This window comes from Centruroides sculpturatus, unplaced genomic scaffold (assembly GCF_000671375.1).
Source record: "Centruroides sculpturatus isolate CEXI.00-Female unplaced genomic scaffold, Cexi_2.0 scaffold747, whole genome shotgun sequence".
NCBI lineage: Eukaryota > Metazoa > Arthropoda > Arachnida > Scorpiones > Buthidae > Centruroides > Centruroides sculpturatus.
Genome location: NW_019385048.1, coordinates 179,835 through 191,449, shown reverse-complemented (window position 1 = coordinate 191,449; position 11,615 = coordinate 179,835). Strand labels below are relative to the sequence as shown.

General features: G+C 31.0%; 1 protein-coding gene across 1 annotated transcript in view; it reads right to left on the bottom strand.

Moving 5' to 3' along the window:
* Positions 1 to 380: 380 nt before the first annotated feature.
* Positions 381 to 11,615, bottom strand: part of LOC111633890 (CAAX prenyl protease 1 homolog) — a 47,408-nt gene continuing 36,173 nt past the window's right edge. The window contains exon 10 of the mRNA XM_023378532.1: positions 381 to 1,145. Coding sequence (XP_023234300.1) covers positions 927 to 1,145 — 219 coding nt within the window. The 3' untranslated portion in view covers positions 381 to 926. The remainder of the gene's footprint in view (positions 1,146 to 11,615) is intronic.

Below are 11,615 nucleotides of genomic sequence, written 5' to 3'. Positions count from 1 at the left end.
TAATAACAATAATAATTAATAAATGATGAAGTTATACAATTTTTCATTGTTTTACGCATGTCTTTTTAATCTCCAGAGTCAATAAAACCACAATTTCCATTAACTGTAGTCTTATTTACTTAACCACTTATTACCAATGTAATGAATCTCAAAGTAATTACAATAAGAGAATTCTACTATATTTTTAACTTAGTTTTATCTCATCTCAATTGTTCAGCACAGTAACAAATGTTATAGATGAAGTCTAATTGACAACGACAGTAGAAATACAATCACCATAAAATAATTTAAATATGAACAAATGTTTCCAAATGCAAAATCCCAACTTCGGCTACTTCTAGTAGCCGAAGTTGGGATTTTGCATTCTGTCGCATATAAATTTGACTCGGACAATATAAATATTACACCAAATTATTCTGAGCTTATGTTTTAATAGTATAAAACAATACATAGATTTAAATTGATAAAATGATTAAATTACTATAAATTAAAACATGCAATTAACTTTAGGCACTTTGGATGACAAATGAATACATTCTTTGGGCAATGTTTTAACTCACGGTAAATAGACAAAATTCTTTGAGGGTTTAGATAGAGAAATTCAAAATTTATTATTAAAACTTTTAGAATTTTTCAAATAATCTTAATTTCTGAATTTAATATTTTTTAGAAAATAATTTTGTGTTTTTGTCTTAATTTATACATCATTAAAGACAGGAAAATGTCATACTAAATTTTGAATAATATAGTGTATTAAAATTTTATATTGGTTAAGAAAATATGGAATGTCAATTCAAACATTTCTCATTATTTAAAAAGTATTACTAAATAATCATTATTCTCAAATTGTTCACAAACATTTCTGGTCCTAGATGAAGAGAAAACCGCTTCTTACCACTTCTTCAAATCTAGTCCATGTTGACGTTTTAATCGATTTTACCCAATGCTCTAATTCTTTCTAGGAGTGAGGGATGACTGTGATGCCAAGTGGAATACCAAGAATCATTTAATGGAAATCCCAGATTATCTTTGTTTAACTTTATCAGTGCACCTCTCAGATCGGCAGCTTTGTTCATCGATTTGGCAAAGGCGTCGGCTTGGTATTCAAAGTGGCGACTCAGTGCAGTGTTCAAGAAAGAATGTATCTGCAAAAAGATGTTACATAGTTGTATTTTTTAAAAAATAAATACTTTATATTGTATTGTTTAAATAATTAAATTAATTATAAATTTACATTAAAAAACAAACTTAGTCATTTATCAAAAAGTTGATAGCTTATTGAGCATGGTTTCAAACTTAAAATTTCTTGTTTGAGGATTTTGAGTTTTCCTGTTCTTGAATAAAATTCAAGAACAGGAACATTTTTATTTTATTTCTGATCAAAAAAATTATATAGAAAATATAATAAAAAACATTTGATTTCTTAGTACATCTATGAATCAAGATGAGGAATAATAAACAAAAACAAAAACACTGAGTTCGGCGTTATATGCGTTTTATTATCGCTAGTATTTTCGACGAGCTTATTGTCGTCGTCCTCAGGCGATTTAGACAAAAATTATCAAACACAAAATAGAACGCGTAATATAAATTGAAATTGTGCTAAAGCCGTTAAGAACACGTAGAAATTTAAACATAATTCGAAAGCCGAACGAGCAGATAGCTCCGTGAAGTGCGAGCTGGCGCATGCGCAGAGCTATGCTCTCGCTGCATGCATTCTAGAGACTACGAGTACTCGCTTAATCGCTTATACAACGTGACCCATACACTGGGCAGCTCAAGGGTAGGGGTGTTGCAAGTGTCCAAGGTGGTAGTGAGGAGAGATTCCCATATAAAAACAGTTTTTCGATCTTTGCAGCTCTTGAGCATAACCACTTGGGACCATAGCGGGTTGTAACCCTGCTCAAGTACCTTTTTTGCGAGCTCGGTGGTGTGTCTTCCCCTCATAACATCGTCTTGGTGCTCATCAAGGCGGCTGGAAAGCATTCTAGTGGTGGCCCCGATATATCTTGTATTTACTCCCATTGCCTGATTTTCCAACGGTACAGCATAGACCCCCGATTTCTCAAGAATGGAAAATTTGTCTCTATCATTGCAAATAAGTTTGCGTAGGCTTGGAAGTGGGGTTAAAGGTAGAACAAGGTTGTGCTGCTTAAAGATTCTGCAGATACGTAAAGATATGGGTCCAAAGTAAGGCAACGCTACTTGAACCTTTGAAGATTCTCTTTTGCTGCATAAAGTAGTACATGGAAACAGTGCCTTGTTTACCTTATTGAGCACATACGTAAACTTTGCACGTGAAAAGCCCGCAGCGCGTACCGCCATATCGATGATCTCTAATTCGACGTTTATCAGCTCCTGCGTAGACGACAGTAAATAAGCCCTTCTGACAAGGGAGGCAATGGCAGTGTTAACGTATCGAGAAGGCTGAAAGGCCTCAGCTGGTATAATGTGCGGGGCCATGCCAGATTTGTGATAGACCGAGAATTGTAGTCCTTCCGCGAATTTACGTATATGCAAGTCTAAGAACGCTACTTCCGCATCCCTTTCTTTTTCCCAAGTGAAATTGATGGAAGGATATATACTTGCGAGTTGTTGCATGAAGATGAGGAACGACTCCTCTGTGTCCTCCCATGCTATGAGGATGTCGTCAACATAACGCAAATACAGTCTCGGGTAATGGATGGCAAGCGGGAAATCGAACGTTCTGCGCTCTATCTCTCTCATAACAAGTTCCGCTAGGATAGCGGATAAAGGGGAACCCATTGGGACCCCTTGTTTTTGCAAATAGATCTTTCGATTGAAACAGAAGTAATTGTGCTCGGTGACGAAGGTGAGGGCATCACGTATATCGAGCACCTGTTGGATGCTAAAGCCCTCTTTTAGAAGCAGCGANAAATACAAGATATATCGGGGCCACCACTAGAATGCTTTCCAGCCGCCTTGATGAGCACCAAGACGATGTTATGAGGGGAAGACACACCACCGAGCTCGCAAAAAAGGTACTTGAGCAGGGTTACAACCCGCTATGGTCCCAAGTGGTTATGCTCAAGAGCTGCAAAGATCGAAAAACTGTTTTTATATGGGAATCTCTCCTCACTACCACCTTGGACACTTGCAACACCCCTACCCTTGAGCTGCCCAGTGTATGGGTCACGTTGTATAAGCGATTAAGCGAGTACTCGTAGTCTCTAGAATGCATGCAGCGAGAGCATAGCTCTGCGCATGCGCCAGCTCGCACTTCACGGAGCTATCTGCTCGTTCGGCTTTCGAATTATGTTTAAATTTCTACGTGTTCTTAACGGCTTTAGCACAATTTCAATTTATATTACGCGTTCTATTTTGTGTTCGATAATTTTTGTCTAAATCGCCTGAGGACGACGACAATAAGCTCGTCGAAAGTACTAGCGATAATAAAACGCATATAACGCCGAACTCAGTGTTTTTGTTTTTGTTTATTAATTAATTTTGGCGTGTTAGTCAACATATTGTTTACTAAGATGAGGAATGCTTATATAATTAAATGCTCATTAATAATAGCTATCATTTCATCAGAATATCTCAAAACTACAAATAATTACACATCTAGCAATAATGTCATCTAATACAATTAGAAACATTACTCTAAAACTTTATAATATATAAAAATATATTCATGCAATAATTAAATAATTAATACACACACGTCCATCAAATGAAAATTCACAAATCAGAACAGAAAAAGTATGCTTGACTAAAAATGGAAAAAATATGAGATCCGTACAGAAAGTAATGCAAATGTGTGCATAACTTTTTTATTAACTGATACAGCTCATTCAAATTGCAAATGTAGAGTAACTCTTCCTTGCACAGAAAGTTATGATAAGCATTTTTTGGGATGATGATCCTTGATTTTTTGGAATGTGGCTCTACCATGACTAGTGAGCAGTACTGTATATTTAAGAAGCTTAGTGAAACCATGTGGATGAAGACACCAAGCAAGAATCTAAAAAGTATCCACATTCACTATGACAACATGCAACCATATACAACTCTGGCAACTGGCAAATTTGGCTGGTCATCATTCCCTCATACATTGTACAGTCCAAATCTGACAATTTCTGACTTCCACCTGTTTGGTCCAATGAAGAACAGTCTTTGGTGATGATTTCATGGCACAGATAAGGTGAAAGTGGCTGTGAAGAAATGGGTACAACAGTGCACACCTGAATTTTTCAAAAAGAATTCCAGAGTTGTTTTCAATAATGGCACAAATAAATTGCTTATAATGAAAACTACGTTGAGTAGCACCTTTGTATAGAGAAGTTACTCTACTGACACATGCAATTTGAATGACCTAAGTCAGTAAATAAAAAAGTTATACCCATTTCTGCATTACATTCGGCACAGTTCCTCATAAATGATATGTTTCCAGTATAAAGTTGTCCCATTGAAAGACAGTATTACCATGTCTTGATATCTTAGGATGTTATTGAAAAACAAACATTAAATTAAACTCACCAAAGCATCAGTTTTGGAAAATGAAGGAAGACAACATTAAAATCTATAATTGATATATATTAATTGACACACAGTGTTAATTATATTACAGACTGTTAATACATTGGCACTTAAAGTTTTGTTAATTATGAGAGGGCCAATAAAAGATCAGCCAGCATGAATATAATATCCTGACACAAACTGCCCATGAAAAGTTATTAGAATCTGTGTAGATTCTTAATTAGTAGGAAAATTTTCATGTTACATGATTGCCAATTCATTGATAATTAGAAATACACAAACAGCGAGAGAATACAGCAGATTTTCAGCCTTTATGACTGTTATACATTTTTCAGTATGATTGTAAGAAATGCCATATTGTTTTGTTGGTTTCTCAAGTATACAAGTAGTATTATATCATTCAAGCTATATATTCTGAAGTACACTCAGTTTATAACACAGTGTCTGGAAATTACAGCTTCATTTAAGACAACATTCCAGTTCCAATTAAATCATAAAACTGGTTTACTATTTATCAGAGTTTATAATAAATGTCATTCTTGGAATAAAAAACAATTTTCCTAAATTGTTGATTTATGTACTATGATATTCCTAGCATTATTATTTTCTACAATAAAGACATCATCTTTAGAAAATTAATACTGTAATACTATTTAATATTAATAAATTAAAATTTTCTTTTAAACAAATGGCAAAGTCCATCTTAATTTAAGAGATAAATAGATATAAAACAATCTCATTGCAAAAAAGAAATCTTTAAACTTGCATATTAAATAATTTATAAAATGTTCATGAAATACTTAGAAATGAAGAAATAATTTTGATTTCCTATCAGAATTTAAACATTTATCATTTTAATAATATATATTTAGAGTATTTTGAATAACAATTTAGTGAACAAAAATTCTGTTTCATCTACAGTCAAAGCAGTCAAATAGAAAACAGTTAACTGAAGCTAACAAATCAGAGAGATAATAAGCTATCTAATTTATGGAATTGAACAGATGATGTAAACAGTGAAAAATCATAAGAAGAATCTAATGGGATCAAATTTATCTCTTCACTCACTAATAATAGTACTCAGCCAATTGTTAGTGAAAAAAGCAACTTTTGAAGTTGAATCAGTGCTTCCTGTTACATATACTAAACTTGATGATAATACTGTTAATCTCAATTGACATTTAAATTTTGATAATTCAAATGAATTAAATGTTAATCAGCAAATCAAGAATATAGACTTGCATTCTAAAAAAAATCCAGGAAATACTGGTTTTACTTTAAATGAACTGTATGACAATTTTATTTGGGGCCCCCAAAACAACTGCTATCTTTATGCAACTTGAACACCAACTATATAGTGTATTCACTTGGACACAAGACAAATATCATTAATATTTATTTAGTTGATACAGTATAACCTTTTATTTATATATTGTAATTTGTAACCATTATGTATTTGTGTTTTAGTTGACTGAGAAGGGGCATGAATAACCCGAAACATGTACAAACATTAAGTACACTTATCAAGTAAATAAAAATTAATTAATGATGAGATTTGCCTTGTGTCTGAGTGAATACACTATATAGTTGATGCTCAAATTTCATAACAATCACTAACAATTTTCATAAGTACTAGAATAAGAATTGGAAAAACAGAAACGGCAATACTCATCAGAAGATGATGCATAAGAATCAATATCAAGAAAACAGATACAGGAACAAAGTGCAAGGTGAGATCGATAAACATTTCACAGACCTAAATTATCTTAAAACACACCTCAATGAAAAGAAACTTGAATTTACTAATTGTAGCTGTATATTCGTTCAGAGAATGGTTGTCTCTTTAATCCGAAAATGTTTCTCTCGGTAGACTTATCTTACAGCAAGCCAGGTCCAGAAACTCTTTTATTGTAAACTTTGACCAACAAAATTTCACAAAAAATACACATTAATAGATCAAAAACATATAAAACTAATAGTGATATTTTGAAAAAAACAGGCATTGTCTATAAAATAAACTGTAATTGCCAAAATCCAAAAAACTATATAGGTGAAACAGGTCGAACTTTAGAAACACGGATCAAAGAACATAAAGCGGCCATTAGACTAAAATATAAGAACTCTCCTTGGTATAACCATATTAAAAATAGTAATTGTAATATTAATAGAAATAATATTAAAATCCTACACAGTGAGAAAAATATATATAAAAAAAAAATTTAAAGAACATATTGAAATCATAAAACAGTAAAAATAATCTTGTAAATATATCTAATGGAATGCAAATTGAAAAACAATGGTATGAAATTATAGAGGATGTAACAATAAACGAGTAAATTATTAGTAAAAACATAAACACCAAGTGTTATAAGAGTGTCCAAGTTATTGTGTATGAATTACTATTGATGAATTTATACAACACATAACTAGTGTTTAATAGAATATATTTTTTTAAATGATATTGGAAAGAAAAAACCTGTATGTATATTTTCTGTAAAAAAATTTTAAAACTTTATTACTGAGTTTATAATAGAACTTTTATTTTTTAGCAATATTTACATTATATTAAGTTTTACACACACAATTACCGTTAAGAGAGAAAATTTTCAAATATAAAAAAGAAAAAACCTGTATGTATTTTTTAAATAGATTTTATATTTATTTATTATTTTGTAAATAGGTTTTATGATTGTATTACTATTATTTATAGAAATGGTTTAAACATATTACGTTTTATACCAAGAAAGATAATTTCATGTGATAAATACAAGTACCGTATGAATGTAACTCGGAAAAAAGAAGTGTGTAAAATTCTCAAAGGTACTAATAATAAGTGTTCCATTATGTTATTTGACATCTCTACGATGTTTAATTTTTTGAATTTTTGTAAACACAATATCTGTAATTATAATTCTGTAATTGTAATTGTAGAGCACTGAAGAGGAACTGGAAAATGAAATTAGTTCGAAATGCATATGAATTGAAAATACAATAAGAGTTTCTGGGCCTGACTTGCTGTAAGATAGTCTACCGAGAGAAACATTTTTGGATTAAAGAGACAACCATTCACTGAAACGAAACTTCTTAAGACATTATTCTTACCTAGATCAATTACTGATGCAATACCAACAAGATATAGAGATTACATTAATTTTAAAATTTTAAGAACAGCAATAAAATATAAATACATTAAGATTCGACAACTAAAAAGAACTTTACAAAAACTTAAAGCGCAGAAAAAATTGGGACAATTAGAGATTACAAATGAGCAAAAAGAACATAACCAGCGATATGAAACAAACAATACATTGACGATATTCTAATAATATATAATATATTCTAATAATATATAATGAAATGGAAATCAAGATAGAAGAGATCAGCAAACAAATTAATAACATACACAAAGCGATAAAATTTCAAATAGAAGTGGAAGATTTAACCAGCCAGGAAATTAACTACTTGAATGTAACAATAAAAAGATTAAAACAAAGTTTGGAATTTAGAACATTCAAGAAGCCAGGTTCAGGCAGAATAACAATAAAATATCAATCTAACATGCCATTACATGTCAAATATAATACAGGTATACCTCGCCTTACGTCGGTAATTGGTTCCAGGAAAACGACTTAAGTCGAAAAACGACGTAAGTCGAATTTACTTGTCTCCGAATCTACTTGTCACTAGGCTAAACTATAAATTACTATTCCCAGTTCTGTATTTTATTTATTAATGCATTTTTAATAATGTATGGTTAATAAGAATCTATTTTAAGCTTACAAACAAATAAATTTACGAATGCGTGTACTGTACTGTAAATACAGTACATACTTGTAAATGTGTATATTTTAATAAGATTTTTTGTGCTTTAAACGCTTTTCTAGTGATATTACGACTTCAATATTTGTGGCGGACAGACGTAAAGTTGAATAAAATGACTTAAACTTGATTTTTATTTTTTCGTATACTTTTTTGACAAACGACGTATAATCGGGAACGACGTAACTCGAAACGACGTAAGTCGAGGTATGCCTGTACGTTTAAAGTGGAATATTTTAAGATAAAAAATAGAACAAGTCAAGAGACATATATAACTAAAGATCTGGCTGAATTAAAAAAGAAATTTCTCTTAGCAGGTTATCCACAACAGCTACTGAATAACACATCGTTCTAGACTGCATATTTTAATATCAAAAAACACTTACTACAACACCTTTTCTTGCTGAATAAATGGGAACTTAAATTAAGTAATCCAAAAATAACACATAATAATAAAAGAACAAAATAATAATAAAATAAACAAAAGAATAATGTAAAGTATACTGTTTTCCCATACAAAGGTTTATATGAAGAAATCAACAAAGAAATCAAACAAATAAACTTTAAGCTTGCACCATCGTACCAAAAAATGTCTGCTAAATTAAAATGTCTCAACCCCTAGAAAAAACAACAAGCATCAACTGAAATTAGGAATGTAGTATGCAAAATTCCTTACTACAATAACATAAATACTAGACAATAAATACTACATAGGAGAAACCAAAAGGAAGTTAAAGGTCAGACTAAATGAACACATAGCTGATCTAAAATACCACAGAATAAATTCAGCCTTTCACAACCACTGTACTTTGAACAATTGTAACATAGACAAAGACAATGTAGGAATCCTTCGTAAAGAAAAAGAAACATATAGTAGGAAGTTTAAGGAAAGTATAGAGATCATTAGAGGTGAGAAATGCATAAATAAAAAATCCAGTATAAAAATAAACAAAAATTGGCTTGGAATATTATAAATGTAAATAAGCAATAATTCTGTGTAAAATAAAGAAAATTAGCTAAGAACATTAACCTTTTATTTATATATTGTAATTTGTAACCATTATGTATTTGTGTTTTAGTTGACTGAGGAGGGGCATGAATAACCCAAAACGTGTACTAACATTAAGTACACGTATCAACTAAATAAAAATTAATGATGAGTTTGCCTTGTGTCTGAATGAATACACTATATAGTTGGGGTTCAAGTTGCATAACAATTATCAGTTTTAGTACTTATGAAACTGTGCTGATATCTTATCAAATTTTTAAATGTTATTAAATTATTTAATTTTTTTGACAAATAAATTTTAAAAGGTCACAAAATGAATGCATGGTTTATTAAATTTATCATTTCAGGTTCATATTCAAGTCACATATAGACTATCAGAAATGAACACATTAAGTATAGAAATATATTATAAATTATATATATTGCATAGTAAATGTATGCTCATGAGATTATTGATGAGATGAAATTAATTTGTTACCAAATGTTTTCTAAATAATCAAGCATTAGAGATTGCTAATACATCATAATTAGTGAACTACAGTGCCATGTATCTTATTTCTCTATCACTATAAACAACTAATTCCATTGCATCATTTTAATGATTTTATTAGACCAATATTTGTAAATGCAAATATTTAAGAGGTTAACTTAACTCAATCTCATTAGTCTATTACAGTAATGTCACAAGTACTTAAACGAATATCCAGACAAAGTTGTGCAATACTCCTTCAAGAAACATTGCACTTCTAATGTTTTAAATGGCACTGAAGATACACTGGTGGACAAAACTTAAGGACAAAGAAGAAATGGGCACATATATGAGAAACTACATGTGGTTGTAGACCAAGAAGAAAACAATAGTATTGACAGCATGTTCAACATGATTTAAATATAATAATTATGTTCAAAGGAAGTACACAAAATGTCAAAAGAGGGTGTTTTTGTAAAAGGTTCATATTGTCCAAAGTTATGGTTGTACAAAAAATGCACAATACTTACTACAAACAATCCTGAGCATCATGTCAGTAAGGGATATGGCTACCGTGAAGTGCAATGCAACTTTGTACAAGTCTTGAGAGTGGAACACACACAACAGGTCTTTGGGTGTATAGTCCTTTCTTTCACAAATGTCTTGCAACAGTTTTATGGGATATGTTAGTTCCTGTAGCTGCCTGTAAATGACTTGCCAGTTCACCAGCTGTGTTGCATCTGTTCCTTTTCACTGAAAAAACAATATATTGATCTTGGGGTGTCATACTGCTAGGACGACCTCCCCCATTGCGCCTGCTGCACATTCCGCTAGTTTGAAATGCTGCCCATAGTCTAGAAACAGTACTGTGCACAAAGTAAATTCAAGCACAACATTTGTTACGTTCTGCCCTTCTTCCAGCTTTCTGATTATTCTTCCATGAGTAAAATCATCTAAATGATGCCTGGAAAACATGTCCAGAATTTTATTATTGTAACTTCACTCCTTCCTGTTCAAATTTCACATCCAACGGAAACTGACTGCACATGCAGATTGCCTGAAATCTCTTATTTGTGCTGTCATGTGACTGACACATGCAGAACTCAAACCTTTGCATAAGTTTTACACAACAGAGTACATCATGATTTCAAGCATATTTCAACAGGCTGCTGTGGTTCAATTTCTAACTGTAATTGTTGAAAATAGCATTCGTCCTTAAGTTTTGTACACCAATGTAACTGCATATGGGAAAATGTAAGAATCAAATTGGTGTTGATTTGGAAAAGTCTAATACAGAAAAGGAACAAGTTTCTAGTTTTGATACTACAGAAGACAATGATAACTTACTTTACTGTACAATAAATACTAAACAGTTTATGTCAACAGAATTAGTCATTCTGACATAAATTTGTCTCAAGCTATTTTTCAAAAAAATAAAAATTCTGTGAGTGAGCATATAGAAATTAAGGTGAGTTTTAGATTTAAGTAAATATAGCATATACAATAAAATAATAACTATTTTATACAAAAAAAAATTCTTTCTGCCAAATTTCATATTCAGCAAATACTGTATAATATAATGTAATATAATACAGCAAATATAATGTATGTTACATAAAAGAATGATAATTAAAATACAGTAAATGATTGGTTAACGAACATAATCCATTCCAAGACTTTGTTCGTTATCCGAATTGTTCATTAACTGATTATTGATTTACCATAGGTTTTTATGGGAATTTGATTAATTCGTTCTGGAGACCCAAAAAATAAAAAATATATACTTTTTTATTATAAAATATATTATAAAATTTTTAT